The 23,858-nt window shown below is 45.2% G+C and overlaps 1 protein-coding gene across 1 annotated transcript; it reads right to left on the bottom strand.

Annotated features, from left to right (window-relative positions):
* Positions 1–1,823: 1,823 nt before the first annotated feature.
* Positions 1,824–23,431, bottom strand: LOC100559804 (sterol O-acyltransferase 2). The gene is made up of 11 exons (XM_062969384.1): positions 23,412–23,431; positions 22,532–22,814; positions 21,961–22,036; positions 21,627–21,708; positions 19,588–19,633; positions 17,732–17,861; positions 15,194–15,291; positions 6,436–6,534; positions 5,995–6,136; positions 4,792–4,937; positions 1,824–2,514 (listed from the first exon to the last, which is right to left on the bottom strand). Exons 1-11 carry the CDS (start codon positions 23,429–23,431, stop codon positions 2,464–2,466), a joined length of 1,173 nt encoding a protein of 390 aa, XP_062825454.1. The 3' UTR covers positions 1,824–2,463.
* Between the last annotated feature and the right edge of the window lie 427 nt (positions 23,432–23,858).

Raw genomic sequence — 23,858 nt, 5'->3', positions numbered from 1 at the left:
GACTTTTGGCAGCTATAAGGTGACTCAATTATGGGGTTTGGGTAGCTGAAAGTGGGTCACCCAGTGGGTTTCCATGGCTGAGTAGGGAATTCAACCCTGATGCCTCGAATCATAGTCCAACATTGAAATCACTAGCCTCCGGTGGTCTAGGGGATAAAAGCCTTGGGCCTTGAAGGTTGGGTTGCTGACTTGAAGGCTGCCAGGTTCGAATCCCACCCGGGGAGAGCGCGGATGAGCTCCCTCTATCAGCTCCAGCTCCATGTGGGGACATGAGAGAAGCCTCCCACAAGGATGGTAAAACATCAAAACATCTGGGCGTCCCCTGGGCAACGTCCTTGCAGACGGCCAATTCTCTCACTCCAGAAGCAACTCCCGTTGCTCCTGACACAGAAAAAAAAATTGAAATCACTACACTTATGCAAGGAATACTCAATGTTTTGCCAGTTCAGAGGAATGAAATATAATGATACAATAGCTGAGATGTGTTGGTTAATCTCAATTGCTGCAGGCTCTGTTATCCAATTGCTGCAGGGTGAACCAACATGTAGATAAATCTGACTGGCTCAATGGACTATCAATAGGCCATTGTGTACAAGTACACTTTGTTTTCATCTATCCTGTATTCAACTCCCTATCCTGTATTAGGAGAGAAATACTTTTCTTTGCCTATTTCCCCAACATACTATGCATAATGTTTTACGCCTCTGTCATATCTTTTGACCTTACTTGCCTTTTTCCTCTACACTGTCAAGCCCCACAAATTATAACTTTTCCTCACAGATGACATGTTCAATTCCCTTGATCATTTCAGGTGAGAGCTGCCTGTCCTTTCCTCCAAGCTTTTCCTATTCTTTGAATTGAAGTCTTCATTTTGTGCTTTCCTGTAGTCATAACCTTGTTTTCACTCCGTATGAGCCTCAGTGTGTGTGTTCCTTCAATTTGTTTGTATCAAAATGTAGCCTAGAGACAGCCACCCTTCTGTGATCTTGTTCAGATAATCTCCTGGGAATGGAAAAGGTTGAGCAAATCCCTCTGGTTATTTCCCAAGCCAGGTAATCATCCGATTCATTGTGTGTATACCATGATAGGTGATTTCCTTTGCCAGCCAGATAAGCCCAAAATGTTTGTACAATACACCTGAAGCTAAGAGTGTGCTGTTACTTCATGGAAATAGAAGCTTAGAGTATTGCATTTGTTAACTCTTACTGATAGCCAAGCCCTTTACCCAAGCCTTTGTCTCTTAAAATCCATATATTTATTTGGCATGGAATTGGACGTTTAAGCTAATCAAAAGTCCATCAGCATATCTGTGTCATTGTTTTCTCTGGACTGCACCTTCCCAGAGGGCATCTCTACAGCTAATTGGTCGTCCGCTCTGACCAATTTCTGGCTGCCATTGTCCCCATTGAGGGAATCCATGGTACCATCAACAGAGTTCCCAGCCAGTCCCTGGCACAGATCCTGACCAGCTTCCTTTCCAGTCAATCATGGGAGCGGGAAGTTTGAATGGCAATCAGAGCTGTATAAGATTCTCACATTTCTCTCTATCTTTATGCTTGTATGTTTTGAAACAAATTGCTCTATTTGCATCCTTTTTGGCTTAATCGTAATAAACCTCTGTGACTTGTCTTCAATCTGGTGAGTTGTGGCTCTGTCTTGGTTTAAAATATGCTTGCCAGGCAGGGACCCTCTAACCATGGTCCCAAACCAAATCACTACAATTTGAGGAGAAGACTGGATGGCTGAATGGGATAATCATTGAACCTTTAGGGAAAAGGTTAGATGAGATCATTAGAATACAAAAGCACTCCTTTAGGCCTGCACAATATGAGATCTCATGTGCATGGGAGAATCCTCAAAAGCCTGTTCCAGTATAGGGAGAATATCTTAGAAATGCCAAATAACTATGCTTCATATTGTTCTCAGTTAAGGAGGAGGCTCATTCTGCTTTTTGAGCAAAAAAACTTACAAAAATATTTATAATATTTTAAAGCTCAGCTAAGGAAGCAGAGGGCTGCTTGTAATAAAGGAAATGAGTAGGAGTGGCCTGACTGCAGATATCATATGTAACAAAAATTGGGGGAAAAAAACTTCCTGGTTTGAAAGTGTTATTTCGTGTTTAATTATGTGGTATTTACTTAGAAAGTAGTTGTTATAATCCAGAAACTTCATTTTTGTAGCTGCCAGAAACTGTTGGATTGATTGAGACTCTAGGAGATATTCATTGAAAAACTATAGTAAAATGTGCTGCAGAATGTCCTGCAAAACCAAAGCGTTTTCAGTTTAACAAACCTTTGCCCATGTTTTTATGATAGAACCAATTAGCAAATAACATTTACAATCCAGGAACAAAAACCACGATACATAGTGCAATATAAAGTTCCTCTGGCTGAAAGGTCTTGTTTCAGTAATAGAGCAGAGGGGAGGGAGAGATTTCAAAAGGTCCTCTGGCGTAGCTGTAAACTAGGAATAACAGGACCAAGAACGTGGGATCACTCTTGTCCAGAACGTATTCTGAAAGAAAGAAGGAAAAACAAGATGTAGAAGAGAGAGAGAAACAATTTATGAGGCAAACAGGCATCTAGATGTGGATGCAGATAAATAGCAAGGTTGCGCATATATTAGGACTCGAAAGATATAAAATATCATTTTCATTTTAAGATGCTGTGGATTTGAGCTCCCATGATATCTTTCCAACAGCTTTTAAAGGTGACACTAATGAGAGTCAGAGTCAATAACGTATTTAGGCTGAAGAAGACCGCACTGTAATATACCCGTGGCATCCAGACAGGTTAAAGACAGTGCAACAGAATTCTGGAATTTGTATCATTTGCATTTCTTTCAAGGTGATCTTTGGACCTCCTGTTACTTTCGCAAAAGTCATGAAACTTGGCTTTATTATTGCTTCTCCATCAGTGTATAGCTTTTTTCTCCTGGCAATAATTAGAGCGATTTCATATGATGCTTTCACCATTGTCATTATCTGATCACTTTTCTTAAAAAATGTTTGTTGCCCAGTCAGTCTTTCTTCTGCTTCACAAATTCTGCTCTCAGTGGTGAACCCATTGAACATTGAGAGTTTATGTTAGCATGCATCTGATTGAAGTGGCGCTTGAAAGTGAATTTCTTCCAAACTGCAACTCAAGCCCCACACAAGACACACAGGTTTTAATGAAGCTCCTATCATAAACAAAAACTGTTCTTCCCATTCAGGTTTAAACTCCCAAGGAGCAATATCATCTTCACATTTCTTTTTGGAAGTACATGGCTTGCTCAGATTCATTTTAAATCTACAACACAGTAGGTAAAATCTTCTAGTTACAAACAGAGCCAGAGACTGCATTGACATGTAACGTACATATAGGCTCCTGTGTGCCAGCCATAGCTTCTACTTCAAGCTGATAAGACAGAGTGAAAATGGAGGGGACAGCTCTATGAATGGCATAGGAATGAGAAAGGCACAAAATGATCAGAATCACGTTGACATGCTTTGTTTCTCAAGCACCTATTGATAATGTTGTGGGTCTCCATGCCCCCTTCCTTGGAGGAATAAGTGTGCTCTAGTGGAAACAGAGAAAACTACAATAGTGGTGGCACAAATGAAATGTAGCTTTGTGACAATAAGCCTGCATGTTTAACATAATATTAAACTTACCTAGTGGCGAATGTGTGTGCCACTTAGAAAGTGTCCACGTGCCATGACTGCATATGTGCCATGGGTAGGCCACCCCTGCTCAAGTACATGGGCTATTGGTCTCTACTTCTACATTTCAGAGTCTTTAAAAACAATTATAGTATATCTTCCCTGTGCTGTTAACATTAAGATTTTGAACTCAAGTAGTACATGTGATTCTGAAAAGCACTATTATGAAAATGTAATGCAACTAATGGATCAATAATAATATGAGAACAACAAAATGCTAGTGATATAATTATACCTATATTTATACCAATGTTTTGTTTATACTGGATTAAAATCCTTCTACCAGCTATAATTGATGTAAGCACTCAAGCCCTTAAGGAAATACCTCCAAACAAGTACAATGACCACAAGTTAGAAGGGCCCATTCCTCCTGTACCTGATTTAATGCAAACTGACAATGGCCCCATTTACACTATCATATAATACATATAACTGCATTATATGGTTAGTGTAGACTCATATAATGCAGTTAACTGCATTGAAGTGCATTATATGAATCTACACTGACTATACTGTATAATGCAATTTCAAACTGCATTATTTGGCGGTGTAGATAGGGCAAATGAAGCACTTAAGGTGGACTTTCCATACCAATTAATTGGTTTCATCAGAAGATATTTTAATAGAACTCTTAATTTATCATTCCTTTTAATTGTAAAAAGGCGAAATATTTATACGATCTGAAGAGAAACCAGAGTATCCTTTTAACTGTAAGAAGCAGGGGGGCTGAAAATGGTATCCTAGTGATTATGTATCCATAGATTGGATGTCCCATGGTCATGATGGCTTTTTGGCTTGCCTGCATATGAACATGTGTGTACTTTGGATTCATGTAGCACCCATCAACCTGGCATTGGTTGCCTTAAGACCTAGAAGACGTCAACTCCCACTGGGGTTTGCTACAAGTGACTCTCTCATTTACTGATATTTCTAAAATGCCCTGTCTGTGAGATTGTGGAAAAAGTATGTGAGTAGTAGTGCATGGCTAATGTATTCACATATTCAGAGGAGACAATATTTGAACAGTACAGATTTGAAAGAGAGAAGAACAGAAGATTTTCTCTACTGCTGTGGATCAGTATGCTCACCTTCTCAACTGGACAGTGGATCTGGGCATACCACTCTAGGGACTGCAAGCTAAACTGAAGTGCAAAACCCAACAGCAAACATGTCCAGAATTGAACGTTATTATTGGGGCTTTTGTTCCCGCGAGTGGGAGTAGACTGAAATATTCCTGTGAAGAAGAATGGTGGGAGATTAGTTGTGCTTTGTAGGCTACAGTGAGCAAAAGAGATCCCTGGGTTTTGTGACCTATCCCTGTTTAATATATTCTGGAAATGGTGCAATTCCTATTTCATGGACCCCCCAGTGTATTATCAGCTAGAAATTAAACTAATTTCACTTATTTTCAGATGAGTCATATCTTATGAGGATAAGGAATACAATAAGGAATACAAACTGACTTATCAACAGTGTAAGGCAGACAGTAAGGAAGGAGTGGAAATCTTTTGCTTTCCAGATATTTTATACTGCAACATAGAAACATAGAATCATAGAATCCTAGAGTTGGAAGAGACCTCGTGGGCCATTCAGTCCAACTCCCTGCCAAGAAGCAGGAAATTGCATTCAAAGCACCCCCGACAGATGGCCATCCAGCCTCTGCTTAAAAGCCTCCAAAGAAGGATCCTCCAACACACTCCGCGGCAGAGAGTTCCACTGCTGAACAGCCCTCACAGTGAGGAAGCTCTTCCTAATGTTCAGGTGGAATCTCCTTTCCTGGAGTTTAAGCAAACCTTAAAATATTTCAACCCTTATAATATACCCTTATAATAAAGGTGTGAATGTTGCAATTGGCCACTTTGATTAGCATTTAATGGCCTTGCAGATTCAAAGCCTGGCAGCTTCCAGTCTGGGGGAATCTTTTGTTGGCACACCTGCCTCAGACAGACAGGAGTTCTTTCTCCCAACCTGGACATTCCACAGATATATAAACTTCACTTGCCTAGTTCCCAATATACCTCACAACATCTGAGGATGCCTGCTTTAGATATGGACGAAACATCAGGAGAGAATGCTTCTGGAACATGACCATACAGCCCAGAAAATGCACAGCAACCCTGTTTGGGCTTCTTTTCACCACTATTACATGCATTGGGGGACTTTCACATAAAATAAAGGGACTGAAACTATTTTATTCTTCTGTATGTTAGGTGTAATTGTGACTGGATTTATGGTGACTGAATACAGCTTTTTATTTTTTTAAAGATTTCATGGTTTAAGGCAGTACTGACCTCCTAAGACAATTAAGATCCATAATATGAACAGAAATGGGTAGAAGTAGCCAAAGCACAACAGCATGACATATTCATGGACGGCCGCTGAAATAATGAAGGTAGACAACAAAACCACAGGTCGGGCCTTTGCTTTGAGTACCTGGAAGGCAAGGCGCATAGGTTAGTCACATGGTGGAACTGTGTAAAAAGCACCTGAGCATTTGATGAAGGAGGATGGGTTGTTTTTCCAGGTTGGAAATGGACTATCAGGATAAATGCCACATTCTCTGATCATTAGATTATTTATTTTGAGGTGATGGGGCCCTGCATAAAAAAGCACCTGACAAAAATATCTGAATGGTCACAGACTCCCCACCCCTGTTGTATGTGCCCATCTGTTGTCTCTATTCACCCAATCAACAGACTCCCCTTAAATTTGCTTTACCAAGGCTTGCTTACCCATAGGAGGTCCTGATAGATATAATAGTACAGCCAGTCATGTACTATCACATTCCAGGTCCGGAAGAATGCAGGGAAAGATGTGGCATTCCACCAGTCCTGGGCAGAGTGAAAAGGAAAAAGAAAGGACAATGAGTTTTGATAGAATCCTAGAGTTGGAAGAGACCTCGTGGGCCATCCAGTCCAACTCCCTGCCAAGAAGCAGGAAAATCACATTCAAAACACCCCCGACAGATGGCCATCCAGCCTCTGCTTAAAAGCTTCCAAAGAAGGATCCTCCACCACACTCCGGGGCAGAGAGTTCCACTGCTGAACAGCTCTCACAGTGAGGAAGTTCTTCCTAATGTTCAGGTGGAATCTCCTTTCCTGTGGTTTGAAGCCATTGTTCCATTGCATCCTAGTCTCCAGGGCAGTAGAAAACAAGCTTGCTCCCTCCTCCCTATGACTTCCCCTCACATCTGTATACGTGGCTGTCATGTCTCCTCTCAGTCTTTTTTTCTGCAGGCTAAACATACCCAGCTCTTTAAGCCGCTTCTCATAGGGCTTGTTCTCCAGACTCTTTATCATTTTAGTCGCCCTTTTCTGGGCACATTCCAGCCTGTCAATATCTCCCTTCAATTGCAGTGCCCAGAACTGGACACAGTGTGATTCAAGGGGTGGTCTGACCAAGGCAGAACAGAGGGGTAGCATGGCTTCCCTGGATCTAGACACTATACTCCTATTTATGCAGGCCAAATATCCCATTGGCTATTTTTGCCGCCACATTGCACTGTTGGCTCATGTTCAACTTGTTGTCCATGAGGACTCCAAGATCCTTTTCACATGTATTGCTGTCGAGCCAGGCGTCCCCCATTCTGTATCTTTGCATTTCTTTTCTTTTCTTTTTTTGTCTAAGTGGAGTATTTTGCATGTGTCCCTGTTGAACTTCATTTTGTTAGTTTCAGCCCATCTCTCTAATCTGTTAAGATTGTTCTGGATTCGATAGGAGTCGGTGTAGTGTTCTGCAGGATACTAGGGCCATCTTCCCCTATCTGTTCCTCCCTACACTTAATTTTGTAGCTCTAGGGAATGAGATGCTCTCCAGTAAATATTCTAACTGTTCCTTTTGTAAATACTGTTTTTCATCCAAATCTGTGTTAGAAGAAAGTTCCACATAGGCATTATAAGGCAGTTTGAGGCCATCTCAAGGTCAGAATGTCCACAAAACATATGTTCCAAATGTGTCACGACCCAGGCTGCAGAGCACCAATAACCATACACAGAGGCCAGAATCTATCTAATATCTTTATTGAAGGAATATATAAAGTTAATAAAAACAAGTGTAGAAAATAGTCCAGAATTAGACCTTTCAGGAAAGGTCAGAATTAGTCCAAAAAAGCAATGTCCAATAAGAAATATTAAGGTCCAAAGTTGTAATCCAATAACCGAAACACTCACTTTGCCAAGCAAAGTGAGGGGAGATGACAAGGTCCTTTAGTCCATGAAACTTGAGCGAGGCTAGGAAATAACTTGATACTTGAAACAAGGCTTGAACGTGGAACAAGGCAACTAAGAACAAGAACAAGGTCCGTGGAATAACTTGATAAAATCCGTGGAACAAGGCAAGGATTGATCCTGGGAAACAAGGCAAAGTCCGTAGATAAACAAAGGCTGGGAAGCAAGGCGAAGGCTGGATAGCAAGGCAAGGCTTGAGCAGGAGCGAGGCTTGAATCGGAGCGCGCTGTCCAGACACAACTCGCTCCGTAGGCTGACGAATTGACTCCGCGAAGTTACTACGCGGGTAAAACACCTAAATAGAGTCTAACTTTCCCGCCGAAGCAGTTCTCTGGGAATCAGAACCGAAAGCTAAACTCTGAGACCAGATGTGAGACTCCCCAAAGATTCTCACGAGAAGCAGTCTTAATTGGCCACATTCTTAGCTGCAATCCTCGCACTCCTGCGCGAAGCTGATTCCAAACTTCTCTGTTGTTTACAAAACTCCCGGCGCAAGAACACGGGAGAAGTAGGCTCTGGGCTTGTTTGACATACTTCTGGGAGACAACTTTCTTGCAGGTGCAAGGTTCCCAGATCTGCCTGGGAAAGATCTGGCTGAGAGGAATCCAGTTCAGACTGGGAAGGTAAAAAACCCAAGTTTTCATCTTCATCAGGAATTACAATGTCCTGAGCAGGACTACAAGGCCCATGGGTCATCACACTATCCCCCTCCTCAAGGCCCCTCCCAAACTGGGGCCCTCTCCCCGAGGCGCGAGGTCGCGGTTTGGTGGGATAGGTCTGATGAAAGCGACGGGTTAGATCAGGAGCATGGACTGTGGAGGCGTCTTCCCAAGAGCGTTCCTCAGGGCCAAAACCCACCCAGTCAATGAGATATTGTAGGCGGCGGCGGTGAAAGCGAGAATCCAAAATGTCCTCAACCTCGAACTCCTCCTCCCCATTCATCAAAACAGGAGGGGGGGCCGGTTGGTCTGTATCAGGTCGCACACCATCCGCCGGAAGGAGCAGGGAACGGTGAAACACTGGGTGAATGCGCATTGAACGCGGAAGTTGGAGTTTGAAAGTCACGGGGTTTAATTGCGCCACCACTGGATAGGGGCCAATGAAACGGGCATCTAACTTCCGGCAAGGGCGGTGGGAGGGCAGAAAGCGAGTGGACAGGAAAACCCGATCTCCTACCTTGATTTCGGGGCCCGGCTGGCGATGTTTGTCAGCGTGGCGTTTATAGTCCTCCTTGGCTTGGTCCAGTTGCTGGAGCAAAAGTTGTTGCACCGCTGTGAGTTCCTGCAGCCAATCCTCTGCTGCGGGAACTTCTGAAGTTTCAATGACAGGGGGGAAGAAACGTGGATGGAAGCCGTAGTTTGCAAAGAACGGCGTTTCTTTTGTAGAAGCTTGAACTCCATTGTTGTAGGCAAACTCAGACAGTGGTAACAGAGAAGCCCAATTGTCCTGTTGGTAGTTTACATAACAGCGAAGATACTGCTCCAAAGTGGCATTGGTGCGCTCCGTTTGCCCATCTGTTTGGGGATGATGAGCTGAAGATAAGCGAGAGTCTATGCCCAATAGTTTTTGTAGTGCCTTCCAAAAACGAGAGGTGAATTGAGATCCACGGTCTGTGACTAAACTCTTGGGCAATCCATGTAGTCTGAAAACATGTTGAAGAAATAGATCCGCAGTTTCTTTGGCCGTGGGGAGGCCTTCGCAGGGAATGAAATGGGCTAACTTGGTGAAAAGGTCCACCACCACTAAGATCGTGGTGAATCCACAGGAAGGTGGTAGGTCAGTGATGAAATCCGCGGAAATTATTTCCCATGGGCGAGATGGGGTAGGAAGGGGGTGTAAAAGCCCTGAGGGCTTCTCCCTTCGTATCTTGGAGCGCTGGCATACTGGGCAGGTGTTGACATATTTTTCCACATCCTTGCGGATCTTGGGCCACCAAAAATCCCTTAGGATCAAATGCATAGTTTTAAATAGTCCGAAGTGTCCTGCTGGTTTGCAGTCATGACACAGACGAAGCGCTTTTTCCCTGCCCGGTCCGGGTGGGATATAAACATGATTTCTATAGCAGAGCAGCCCATCTTTAAGCGAAAAGGGAAAATGCAGACCTTGGCGAAGTTGGTCCTGCGCCCAGGCATCTGCTTGCTGACTAGCCCTGATTTCTTGAGCACAGATGGGTCCTGGAGTAGGGGAAGTTGAACCAATGGGAATGGATTTGGTGTTCCCCACCGTGAGCGTGGCAAAGTTCTCGGGTTGTAGCAGTTGGGATTCAAAGGTCTCCTTGCGTCCTGCAGCGTATTCCGGTTTACGTGACAGGGCGTCTGCTTGCTTGGTTTGGGCTGGGGTCACATAATGGATCTGGAAGTTGAAACGTTCAAAGAATAAAGCCCAACGTTGCTGCCTCTGATTTAGTTTGCGGGCAGTTCTTAGATGTTCTAGATTACGATGATCAGTGTGGACTTCAATGGGAAATTTGGCCCCTTCTAGCCAATGTCTCCAAGTTTCAAAGGCTGCCTTTATGGCCAGTAGTTCTTTTTCCCAAATGGTGTAATTCCTCTCTGGTGTGGTTAGTTGACGAGAATAAAAGGCACAGGGATGGAGGTGATCTCCCACCGGTTGTAAGAGTACAGCCCCAATTGCCACATCAGAGGCGTCCGCTTGCACCACAAAAGGGGTTCCAGGATTTGGGTGCTGTAGAATTGGCTGGGAGGTGAATAGTTTCTTTAGTTGCTGGAACCCTTTCTCTGCTTGATCAGTCCAGCGGAAAGGCTGCTTTCCACGGATGCAGCTAGTGATGGGGTCGGACCAGCGGGCAAAATCTGGAATGAACTTGCGGTAATAGTTCGCGAACCCCAAGAAACGCTGCACCTCTTTCTTGTTAGTTGGCGCCCGCCATTCCAATACTGCTGAAACCTTGGCTGGATCCATGGAAAGCCCTAGAGGCGAGATGCGGTAACCAAGGAAATCTACCTCTTGTAGATCAAAGGCGCATTTTTCCAGCTTGGCATAAAGTCCATGATCCCGCAATCGTTGTAACACCATTTTGACGTGGTTCTCATGTTCTGATTGTGATCTGGAAAACACCAAAAAATCGTCCAGGTAGATTATCAAGAACCTGTCTAGATAGTCCTGAAAAATGTCATTGACAAAATGCTGGAACGTTGCGGGGGCTCCGCATAAACCGAAATTCATAACTCGGGACTCAAATAATCCGAATTTGGTCTGGAAGGCGGTCTTCCACTCGTCCCTGATGCGAACTAAGTTGTAAGCCCCCCGAAGATCCAGCTTGGTGTAAACCTTGGCTCCTCGAAGCCGATCCAGTAGATCCGAGATTAAGGGCAGGGGATAGCTGTTCCGCTTGGTGATATTGGTGATATTGTTCAATGCTCTGTAGTCCACCACCAAGCGTAGTTCCCCTGACTTCTTCTTCACAAACATCACTGGGGAGGCGGCTGGGGATTGAGAGGGTCTGATGAATCCCTTGCGAAGGTTTGTCTCTAGGAATTCCCTGAGAGCTTCTTGCTCTGGTTCAGTCAGGGAGTAGAGATGCCCTCGCGGGATCGGGGCCCCCTCCACCAAGTCAATGGCACAGTCATAAGGTCTATGTGGGGGTAATTTTTCGGCTTCTTTCTCATTGAATACATCCCAATACTCGGAGTACTTCTTTGGCAAGGTGATGATGGGCTCGGTGTCTGTGGCATGGCATACCTTGGCTACGAGGCAATGGTTTTGGCAGTACGGTGAAGCAAACTGCAGTTCTCTGTTGGACCAGGAGATGTTAGGGTCGTGGAGAGTCAGCCATGGAATTCCCAAAATCACAGGGAAATGGGGGACCTCGGTAACAAAGAAGGAAATCTCTTCCATATGTTCCCTTATCCACATCCTGGTGGGTTCCGACCACTGACTTACGGGGCCCGTCTTGAGGGGGCGGCCGTCTATGGCTTGCACCACACGGGCATTCTTGAAATCATGATATTGTAATCCCAGAGAGTCGGCATACTCTCTATCGATGAAATTGTTGGTAGCTCCAGAGTCTATCATGGCGTGGATCATGACGGGTCCCCTTTTTGCTGACCATAATGTGACCACGAGAAGGAACAGGACCCCGGTTGGCGGCTCTTGGATGGATTTTTTGACCGGGTTGGCGAGCCTCTCTACACCCGGTCGTTGGCTTCCCCCGCCGGCTGTGTGCCAGTCGGCTCAGACGCCTTCGTCTCCGTGGAGGACGCCGCCGCAAGACGGGCGGCAGGCTTCCCTTTGGCTGGGCACTCTCTGGCGAAGTGGCCCCCGTTCCCGCAGTACCAGCAGAGGTTTAAGCGTTGACGACGGGCCTTCTCGGCGGCATCTAGTCTGGGACGCACATTGCCCAACTGCATCGGCACCTCCTCGCCTCCTCTGGGGTATGGGGTTGGCGGTGGGGGTCTCCACACCGGACGTGGCTGAACGCTGGCGGGAGCGGGGGGTTTTGCCCCGGCTCTACTGCCCTGGCCTCGAACCCACTGTTTCCTGTTGGCAATCATGACTTCAGCCCGTAAACATTGATCAATGAGTGCCTCGAGGGTCTGGGGAGGATCCACCTTGGAGATTTCTTCCAGCATTTCAATGTTGAGACCCTCCCGGAATTGTCCCCTGAGGGCTACATCGTTCCAGCCGGTGTTGTGGGCCAGCACTCGGAACTCGGCTATATACTGAGACATAGGTCTGTCTCCTTGGAAAAGGCGACGGAGTTTGTGACCGGCTGCCTCCAAATTGTCCTCGATTCCCCAAGTCTCCTTGAGGTGGTCCAAGAAGTGTTGCGCTGATCTTAGGTGTGGAGAGGCTTGGTCGTACAGTGCCGTCGCCCAGCTGGCCGCTGGCCCGTCTAGAAGACTGTAAACCCATGCCACTTTGATGTCTTCTTGGGGAAACTCGGCAGCACGGGCCTCTAGATAAGCTTGACATTGGCGACGGAAGACATGAACCTTAGAAGCTTCTCCAGTAAACTTGGTTGGCAACGCCATGGCCGGAAGACGAATTCCGCGTTCCTTCAAACCCCTTATTTCTCCATCCTGTGCATTGAGCTTATCACGGATTCGGTCCACCTCATCCTTGTCGATGGTGTAGGTAATCGGCTGGCCGCTCGGCCCAGGTACGACTCCGGTAGACATTCTGGCCGAGGTTAATTGGTGCTTAGGGTGGCGGAGTCAAACTGTCACGACCCAGGCTGCAGAGCACCAATAACCATACACAGAGGCCAGAATCTATCTAATATCTTTATTGAAGGAATATATAAAGTTAATAAAAACAAGTGTAGAAAATAGTCCAGAATTAGACCTTTCAGGAAAGGTCAGAATTAGTCCAAAAAAGCAATGTCCAATAAGAAATATTAAGGTCCAAAGTTGTAATCCAATAACCGAAACACTCACTTTGCCAAGCAAAGTGAGGGGAGATGACAAGGTCCTTTAGTCCATGAAACTTGAGCGAGGCTAGGAAATAACTTGATACTTGAAACAAGGCTTGAACGTGGAACAAGGTAACTAATAACAAGAACAAGGTCCGTGGAATAACTTGATAAAATCCGTGGAACAAGGCAAGGATTGATCCTGGGAAACAAGGCAAAGTCCGTAGATAAACAAAGGCTGGGAAGCAAGGCGAAGGCTGGATAGCAAGGCAAGGCTTGAGCAGGAGCGAGGCTTGAATCGGAGCGCGCTGTCCAGACACAACTCGCTCCGTAGGCTGACGAATTGACTCCGCGAAGTTACTACGCAGGTAAAACACCTAAATAGAGTCTAACTTTCCCGCCGAAGCAGTTCTCTGGGAATCAGAACCGAAAGCTAAACTCTGAGACCAGATGTGAGACTCCCCAAAGATTCTCACGAGAAGCAGTCTTAATTGGCCACATTCTTAGCTGCAATCCTCGCACTCCTGCGCGAAGCTGATTCCAAACTTCTCTGTTGTTTACAAAACTCCCGGCGCAAGAACACGGGAGAAGTAGGCTCTGGGCTTGTTTGACATACTTCTGGGAGACAACTTTCTTGCAGGTGCAAGGTTCCCAGATCTGCCTGGGAAAGATCTGGCTGAGAGGAATCCAGTTCAGACTGGGAAGGTAAAAAACCCAAGTTTTCATCTTCATCAGGAATTACAATGTCCTGAGCAGGACTACAAGGCCCATGGGTCATCACAAAATGCGTGCTGCAGCATGCATTAAGTTGAACACAGCATATTGTAAAAACTCACTGGAAATTGTAGAACAAGCTATACAATCTGCTGTAGCTAATCAGTATATATCCTATGCAGAACTAGACTTTGAGACTGAAAATTCAAAGTATTAGTCAAGACTGGGCTAGCACTCATGCAGCTGAAGTGCCCAGAAACCCAGCGCACTGGAAGATAAACCAATACGGAGGAAACTCCACACCCCCAATTGTGTTCCCACGGGAATATTTGCTTTCTACTACTTTGCCCACATTTGCTGTGATCTGCTTTGATCTAATGCTGATCCTGAATGGCCATGTTGATGAAGAGTAAAGGTAAAGGGTTTCCCCTGACATTAAGTCTAGTCGGGTCCCACTCTGGGGGTTGGTGCTCATCTCCATTTCTAAGCCAAAGAGCCAGTGTTGTCCGTAGACGCTTCCAAGGTCATGTAGCCAGCATGACTGCATGGAGCGCCATCAACTCCCCACTGGAGCGGTACCTATTGATCTACTCACACTTGCTGGTTTTTTAACTAAGTTGGCAGAAGCTGAGGCTAATAGCAGGAGCTCACCCCGCTCTCCAGATTCGAATAGCCGACCTTTCGGTCAGCAAATTCAGCAGCTCAGCGGTTTAACTCGCTGCCCCACCAAGGCCCCGGTTGGCCAGCAAATCCTGTCAGACTTAGTAAGAGAAAATACATCTTCCAATGGATCTTTGTGGTCACTGTCCAAGTCTGGAACTGGTTCCTGAGGTGTCTGTGAAAGCACTCTGCAGCGCACTGCTTAGTTCTCTTTAATTCACATCTTGGTTTAAATGGTAGGTATTAGCTATAGTCTATGTCACAGATTCTGTAACTGGCCTTGCCACAGATTCTGGTCCCTGTCTTCTTTTGTCATTGTCCTTCAAACATCAACATTTGTATTTGCTTCTTCTTTCATCTTATTTTTTGTAGAACTCTGAACACTTAAGTTTATTTGCAAAACGTGAATGTCTGTGTTCACTGGGAGCCAAATAAGTCATGAGATGTGTGCAGATGGAATAGGATGTAAGACAACCTAGTCCTTTCTCCGGAACCTTCCCAAACCCCTGCAATCACCTTGTAGAAAGTGCGGTCAGCAAAGCGCAGCATTTCAGCAAAGGCATTATGCCAACTATGTAAAAAGCCATAGAAGCTCAGCAGCAGGAAATATATTGCTGTGGGGAGAGAAAAAATTAAGTTGCTTAGAGTACACCAATACATTATTACAAATATGTTAAACGAATAGGAAGCATCTGAGGCTGCAAAGTCTGCCGTAACTTGATAAACAACACTAGACGATCTGTAGATGTTCTGATTACACCCCTTCCCTCTCCAACGGCATACAGAATTTTCTTTTAGCTCAGGAGTTGGGAACCAATAGAAAGTATCTAGTTTTCCCCATTCTGTTTAAAGAAATGTTTGAATGATCCTAGCCCTGAAGAAAGAGTTATCATGGGGAAAAGGTGTCGCCACCAAAGCACCACCAATCCTTGTTTCCACAACAAGCTAATTTTTTCAAAATCCAGTAATCACAGGGACAGAAAGTGAGGTGAAATCTTCTGGACAGGGGCACAAACAGCAAAAACAAAAAACACAAAAAAACAAAAACAAAAACAAAAAACACCACAAGGGTGTTCACCCTTCCCTATGCTATCCAAAGCTAATATATACATAATTTGGCTGCAGTTACAATTTTAAAAATGTACCTGTTCTGATTTACATACAAATTCACAAAATTTACGAACAAACCTACAAAACCTATCTTGTTCATAACATGGGGACTGTAATATAGTTTTCCTGCTAGGTTAAACTATAAACCAGTGATTAAATCAGATCAGTATTTCTCAAACTGTGCTCTTCCAAGTGTTTTGAACTTGATTTCCCAGAAATCCCAGTCAGTTTACCAACTATTAAGAATGGTAAACTGGAGTACTGAAGAGTAGAGACATCACGCTGGCAACGAATATCTGCATAGTTAAAGCAATGTAGTAACTATGGATGCGAGAGCTGGACCATAAAGAAGGTTGAGCGAAGGAAGATAGATTTTTTTGAACTCTGGTGCTGGAGGAAAATCCTGAGAGTGCCTTGGACCGCAAGAAGATCCAACCAGTCCATCCTTCAGGAAATAATGCCCGGCTGCTCACTGGAGGGAAGGATATTAGAGGCAAAGTTGAAGTACTTTGGCCTCATAATGAGAACACAGGAAAGCTTGGACAAGACAATGATGCTGGGGAAAATGGAAGGAAAAAGAAAGAGGGGCCGACCAAGGGCAAGATGGATTGATGGTTTTCTTGAAGTGACTGACTTGACCTTGGCGGAGGTGGGGGTGGCGACGGCCAACAGGGAGCTCTGGTGTGGGCTGGTCCATGAGGTCACGAAGAAGCAGTAGTGACTGAACGAATAAACAACACAAAGAATTGTGGAAAATGAAGTCCAAAACATCTAGAGGAGCACAGTTTGAGAAACTCTGAATCAGATGATGCAGGAAGGGACAGGACAGAAGTTTAGTCCCCATGTAGTGAATCTATGCATGGATATATAAAGCTGCAAATAACACTTTAGCACTTTTCAGTGATGTTCACTGTAAATTGCAATCTGTGCTGTGTTTATTGAGAAGCAAGTACGCAAAATTTTATCATTTATACATACAATGAAAATGCATCTGTTTCAAATATTTCAATACATAGTAGCATAATCCCTACCCTATCTCACCCCTCTTTGCTTTCAAAATCGATCTAGTTTTGGTGCAGGGGAAACAAGTGTTACAATGCAAATCTTACAGCCCTGCTATCTGACCACTAGCAAATTTAAAGTATCAAACCCTGGGTTCTTGGATTCCACAAAGCATCGCCAACTCATTTGCAAGATAGGAGCCCCCAATGGCCACAATTGGTTAAATCCTTGTCCTGGCAGGCCTTCTGACTTGAAGGTTGGGTTGCTGACCTGAAGGTTGCCGGTTCGAATCCAATCCAGGGAGAGCACAGATGAGCTCCCTCTAGCAGCTCTAGCTCCATGCTGGGACATGAGAGAAGCCTCCCACAAGGATGATAAAATATCAAAACATCTGGGCATCCCCTGGGCAACGTCCTTGCAGACGGCCAATTCTCTCACACCAGAAGCGACTTGCAGTTTCTCAAGTTGCTCCTAACATGAAAAAAAACCTGCAAGATGTTTTTTATAAGTACAGTTTGATTCTCTCTCATCCAAGATGTGTGAAACCAAAGGCTTTTTGAATTTTGAATTTAAAAAATATATATATTCCGAAGAGTCTATATTTGCATGTACATAGTGAATGACAGCTAGGGGATAAAGAAGATTAGTAGGATGTTCAGTGCTCACCAAGCCCTCCCTCCAGGAGCCCAGCTCCATCACTACTAGAGTCTGAGGCCCCTTCTACACTGCCATATAATCCAGATTATCTACACTGCCATATAATCCAAGGTAATGCATGTTTTTGAACTGTTAGGTTTTGAACCGCTGACCTTTTAGTCAGCAAGTTCAGCAGCTTAGCGGTTTAATCCACTGCGCCACCAGGATATACTCCTGACTTTTTTCCAGTTGATTACTGCAGCTGAATTCCACGAAATTAACCAAACCGCTGCTCCATCCACATACCTGGCACTGTTGCACTGAAGACATAGAGCACTAGAGTTTTGAAGCTGAAGGGATGCTTATTTGCATTACTGAAAACAGGAATAGTGTAGCACTTGAAGAGCATGGCTATAGAAATCAGACATCCAAAGAACTGCATGAAAAAGAAACAAAGTTCCATCTTAGTATGTGAATGTATTTAAAGTTGGTATAAAAAGCAAGCCAGGATTCACCAGAGACTTTTGAAAAAATCCCAGTTGTGACCGATGTAGCTAGATCCTGTGGTCTCTTTAACTTCCCACAATTCCCCTTACATGGCATCACTTCTATCCAGGGCATTGTGTGAACTTTAAGTGAATGCCTTCTGGCAACAAATTGTACTTTTTGCCAGGACCCCTTCAGACCTAAAGGCAGGGACGGCTGAGCATATACGTGAACTACACAAATGTGGAAGGTGCCAGAAGGTGCCAATCCCCAGGGGGCACTATTGAAGCGCCTTCAGTGCCCAGAGAGAGAGAGAGGTGCATAATGCGCCCCGAGTTTCCCTAAGCCGGGCCTTTGCAGGAAGGAAGAGTTTTCCAAAGTGCACTCTCCCTCCCTCTCTCTCCCTGGCGCGCACACTTCCGCAGGGCTTTCTCTTGACTGCTGTGTTTGCATACGTGTGTGCGCAGGTGCTGCTGCTGCCTATTTGAGTCCCCCTCAACCTTTCCTCCCTGTTCTTCTTTCCTTCCTTCCTTCCTTCCTTCTTTCCTTCCTCCTCCCCTCTCTCCTTCTCCGTCTCCCCAAAAGGAACTGCTGCCGGGAAGCAAGGGGTGGAAGAGGAGGAGGAGACGAGGAGAGCAGCTCCCCATTAGCTAGACCAGGAGGAGAAGGAATCCCTTCCCACGTGAAGAGAGAGCCCCCTCTTCAGTTTCCTTTCCCCCCCTCATGGAAGAAAGCCCAGACGGAGCAAGAAGGGCAGGTGAGCTGAAGGAGTCTCCTCCTCCTCTTCATTCTCATCTTGCTCCTCTCTTCCCGTTAGAAGCCTTTTCCCTCAGCTTCCTCCTCACCTCCCCTCTCTTCCCATTTGAGCTGTGTTGAGAGTGGGCTGTGGGGTTGTGAGAGGCCTGTCCTCACCCCTGCCGACCTTCTCTCCCTTGCCGTTCCCCTTCCTGGTTTCTTGAATGCCCTTCCCCCCTTCTCCCACTCCAATATGTGCGGGTTTCCCTTCCTCACCACCCTCCCTCGCAGCCCCTGCCCAGAACGAATGGGCTCCCCAGCCCCTCTCCACTGCGCTCCAATAAGAGGATCCCCCCTCCTTTAGCTGGGTTCCCCTCCACACCTCCTCCTCCCCCCCCCTCCTCCTCCTCCTCCTCTTCCTCCTGCCTCCTTCCCTTCCTCCCCTGCTTTCTCTTCTCGCTTGAACTCGCTTGCCATTTCCCTTCCCGCTAGCTCTCCTTCTCCTCCTTGCATCCTTTTCCTCCTCGCTCTTCCCCACCTGCCTGCCTCCCTTCTCCCTCTTATTGGGAGGATACAGAGAGAAAGAGAGGTCGGGGACTCTTCGCCCGACCCCACTCCGATGCCTTGGGCGCCTGCCTGCTTGGATGTTCCAAGGAGGACGCGGGAAGTGGCCCCGGAGGGAAGAGTTTCCTCCCTCTGGTAAAAGCCCAGAACTTTGGGGAAATCTCCATGGCTCTCTTCTTCCACTCTCACCGTATTTGGGGGGCAGGGGTAGGGGGCAAAATACTGTTTGCTTACACTTGAAAAATGCCTAGGGCCGGCCCTGCCTAGAGGCAGCTGTGCTGAGATTCAAGAGATTACTGACTGATCCTGAATGCTGTCTTCATTGGCAGAAAGGTCAAATATAAATATATATGGAAATATTGTTTGGTGTCTCTCACCTTAGTGAAGTTCTCGATGACATACCTCCAGCGAACATAGGGTGTCCTATGAGTAGTGCAAGGGAAATAGTAAACATTGGATAAGGGGTGTTTTTCATTTCAGGACTCAGTTTACTGTCTTTGGGAAAACTATTAAAAGGTTGGATTTCTGTACAGCCACCCTGTTCCGTCTCCCAGGAGTTTGATTTTACAAGTTGCCCATAGTTGCAGGAATAGCACCTGTTTGCATTTCTTCCAGGGCTGTTGCAGATTCTGCAGCAACCTGATAGTATAGCCATTAGTAGAGTTTGTAGCCTGTTTGCAAAGCTTTTCTGCTTGCAGCCTGCAAATGTATCTTATTGTTCTGGAGACCGCCCCTTTTCCTGGGGAAAGAAGGCTCCATTTTGAGAAGCCTCTTGCCTTCTAGACTGAAAAAGAAAGAACTCATGTGTGCTTGTGTGGCCAAGACAGGCCAACTCTGACAAAGCCATCGTAAGTACTGACCTGCCTTTAAAACCAGTCCTGAGCATAGATAGGGAAAGACCTGTTCTTTCTAAAAATAGTAGCTTAGCACTGGGGCAGAGAATATCTCAGGATTTCTCTGCCACTGGAGGAAGTTCTACCTACTTTGCCCCAAAAACTGGAGCTTAGATAGTTATAGACCTGCTCCTTCTGATAGCTCAGGGCTAGGGTAAAGAGGATATCAGGATCTCTTCGCCTTTGGAGGAAGTTAAACCAGCAACTAAAGGGGAAAAGCAAGAAAGGAACATCTGCAAGGTTTTATAAGTTGACTGTTTATATTTGCAACCTTAACTACGTGTGCCAAGTCTGCCATGGACTTTGTGAAAATAAAATTTTGTTTGATTGTTCAACTTAAAGTGCCTTTGGTTACTGAGATTTCCAGAGCTTCTAAGTAAGGCCCCCACAGTTCACCTGAGCAAAGGAAGAAGCACATCTTAAAGCTTTAAGATACACCCACAGCCATTTCTGCAGAAAATACTTAGGGCTCTATAGCAACTCCCTCCATGTGGGCTGTGGATGACGAGAAAATGTTGACCATTTCCACTACCTTGGCAGCCACCTCTTCACAAATGTCAACATTGACACTGAAATACAACACCGCCTGAGCTCTGTGAGTACAGCATTCTTCCGAATGAAGTAGACAGTGTTTGAGAATTGGGACATCTGTAGGGATACCAAGGTGTTTGTTTATAAAGCTATTGTCCCCCCAACCCTGTTATATGCCTGCAAAACATGGACCATCTACAGACCTCACACAAAACTCCTGGAACAATTCCACCAACATTGCCCCTGAAAAATCCTGCAAATCTCTTGGAAAGACAGGCAGACAAATGTCAGTGTGCTGGAAGACGAAAAGACCACCAACATTGAAGTGATGTTCCTACATCATCAACTCCGCTGGACAGGCCACATCATCTGAATGCTCTGATCAATGTTTCCCAAAGCAGTTACTATACTCCCAACTCAAGAACAGAAAACAGAAGGCTGGTAGACCAGAAAAAAGATTTAAAGATGGACTTAAAAACTGTGGCATAGACACTGAGAAGTGGGAAGCCCTGGCCCTTGAGCTCTTTAACTGGAGGTCAGTTGTGACCAGCAGTGCTGTGGAATTTGAAGAGGCACAAATGGAGGGTGAAAGGGAGAAATGTGCCAAGAGGAAGGCACATCAAGCTAACCCTGACTGGGACCGCCTTCCATTTGGAAAATGATGTCCTCACTGTGGAAGATCATGCAGGTCAAGAATAGGACACGGTCACCTTCGTACCCACTGCCAAGACATTACACTTGGAAGGCCAACATACTCTGACAAGGGATCACCTAAGTAAGTAAATCAGTCAGTCAGTCAGTCAGTCAGTCAGTAAGTAAAGGATGATGGGAACCACAGTCCGAAACTTGTGTGGTGTGCTAGATTCAGGAACAATACAGTGTGTATTCTGAGACTATGTCATCCCCTAATTCCTTTTTCTCAGCCAAGGATCATTGTGATGGAACAGTGGGTCTAAGAAGCCAGCAAAGATTAGTGTGCCAACGGGACTCACCTTGGGTAATGCTCCCTGTAGATGAAAGTAGGGCAGAAGAGAAAATACAGATACGTAGAGAATGGAGGTGGCTGCATCTTTCCTAAAAGGGGACAAAAAGAAACAAAGGAGCATCTTTGACCACCGAGGCAGAAATAGAGAGACATGGGTTTATATAGCATGCTGAGAATATCCTGAAGCAAGGCTAGGAATACTATGATACAAGCACCATTTGCAGAAATTTCCTCTTCTGCTCGACTGCTAAGGCTACACGAGTATCCCATGAGCCAAGGGAAAGAAGGAGCTGCAGCACTGGAAACCACATGGCATTCTTTCATTCTTAAATTATGCTCACCATGATCTGACCTGGCCCGAAGGATGGGAGGCACAGTTTCCCGCAGGAAGGAATGGCTTTTCATCAAAAAACGGCACTAAACAAGACAGAAAAGCAAATATTGACACAATACGTACCTGACACTTACAGTTTAGATCAGTGGTTCTCAACTTGTGGGTCCCCAGGTGTTTTGGCCTAATAAAGGTAAAAGTAAAGGTTTCCCCCTGACATTACGTTTAGTTGTTTCCAACACTGGGGGTTGGTGCTCATCTCCATTTCTAAGCTGAAGAGCCGGCATTGTCCTTAGACACCTCCAAGGTCATGTGGCCGGCATGACTGCATGGAGCACTGTTACCTTCCCGCTGGAGCGGTACCTATTGATCTACTCATATTTACTTGTTTTCGAAATGCTAGGTCGGCAGAATTTGGGGCTAATAGTGGGAACTCACCCTGCTCCCTTGATTTGAACCAAGAATTTTTCAGTCAGCAAGTTCAGCAGCTCAGCAGTTTAACCCGCTGCACCACCTGTGACTCCACCAATCATATATACTGCAGCTAAAATTACTTCTAGATCCATATCCTAATGGCATACCTGCTCAAAGATAATGATGAAACGGGAAGCAGGTCCAAAAGGCTGGGAGATGACAGTGTAGACAGGAAAAAAGCCCAAAACAGTAGTGTGGCCGATCAGCAACACCACTGCTGCAATGACCGTGGGGAAAGTGGGAAACTGGAGAGTCTTTATGGAGTCGGCCCAGATTTGTAGGACTTTGTAGGGTGTTAATAAGGTGTAGAGGAACATGACAAGCCAAGGCAAGGGTACCATGTGGAGCCCTCCAAAAGAAAAGGTGAATATTTCCAAATCCAGGACAAAACTGCAAAACACAGAAAGGAAGCTGTGAGTGGGATAATAAAAGCATATGAACATTAGGGGAACATCAAGGCAGGATGCTTGAAACCTTAACAAAAGTCACCAGTGGCACCCATGACCATTCTTCTTTGTACCAGCATGACGGCATACCCAACGTACGAATAGCTAGCTTGTTCGCTTTTAATTTATTGTGCAAGATGTGGGGTCCACTTATCCCCATAAAGTATCAGATTCTGTCCTGACTTCTAGTTTTAAAAGGCTCATCCATGGAACAAAAACCAGCCAACTCTTGGGTGCTCCATAACTTGTTCTTGCTCTGCTTACTTTTCTGCTGAATAGTTTTATCCACCAGTGATAACCCTGTCAGGAACTCTCTAGGTCAGATTTCTTTTGGAGAGTGTTCCTCAGATATATATGTAATGATGTGTGCACGCACAGATGATGGTCATGGTATTCTTATTAAAGCTGAAGTATGCTTTGCATTATCTCCAGGAAAAGAAAATATAATGGAGCACCTATTTGCTCAAAAAGCATTGAGATGAACAAAAATGCTTTGAATATATTTTTTTCCCATTTTGTGTTAGATTTCCACTTTACCCACCCTTTTGGGTCATTGGCCATTTGAGCCAATGAATCCAACTGCATCCCAGCAGATTCAAAATAGCATTTCTGTGATTCTCAAATGATGACAAGTGATCTGGGATGCTCTCTTCAATTGTAAAATGAAACATACTACAGAGGTAGAAGACATCTGTTCTTCAGTGGGTAGGTGAAAAGGGCAAGCAGCAGCATCTCTGTCATTAAGCAGAATAAAAAAGCTACTTTAGATAACAGATGTTGTGAGATAATATGCTCCAGTGAGGTGCTGAAGGAGCAAGGTGGGTCAGCAACATGTCCTGGCCTAAGCTCCTTAAACTACCTTGCAGTGCGGCGTAGGATTTATGTAGTTTCCTTTACCAATGTTTCTGTAAAATACATGTATCAATCTGGCTGGCAGATGTACAAGAATTAGGGGCAGGACAGAAATGTCTTTCTGTTGAATACCTAG

Source organism: Anolis carolinensis, chromosome 2 (assembly GCF_035594765.1).
Source record: "Anolis carolinensis isolate JA03-04 chromosome 2, rAnoCar3.1.pri, whole genome shotgun sequence".
NCBI classification, from domain to species: domain Eukaryota; kingdom Metazoa; phylum Chordata; class Lepidosauria; order Squamata; family Dactyloidae; genus Anolis; species Anolis carolinensis.
Note: the sequence above shows the minus strand (reverse complement) of the source record. Positions and strands in the feature narration are given on the sequence as shown.

Bases quoted from the DNA above. Each gene is read 5' to 3' on its own strand.
- LOC100559804 (XM_062969384.1), bottom strand. From the start codon at position 23,431: ATGGCCAATGACCCAAAAGG. The intron at 22,815-23,411 runs GTGGGTAAAGTG...TGTGTTTTGCAG, and splicing joins ATGGCCAATGACCCAAAAGG to TTTTGTCCTGGATTTGGAAA. The intron at 17,862-19,587 runs GTGAGAGACACC...TTTTTCATGCAG, and splicing joins TCATCGAGAACTTCACTAAG to TTCTTTGGATGTCTGATTTC.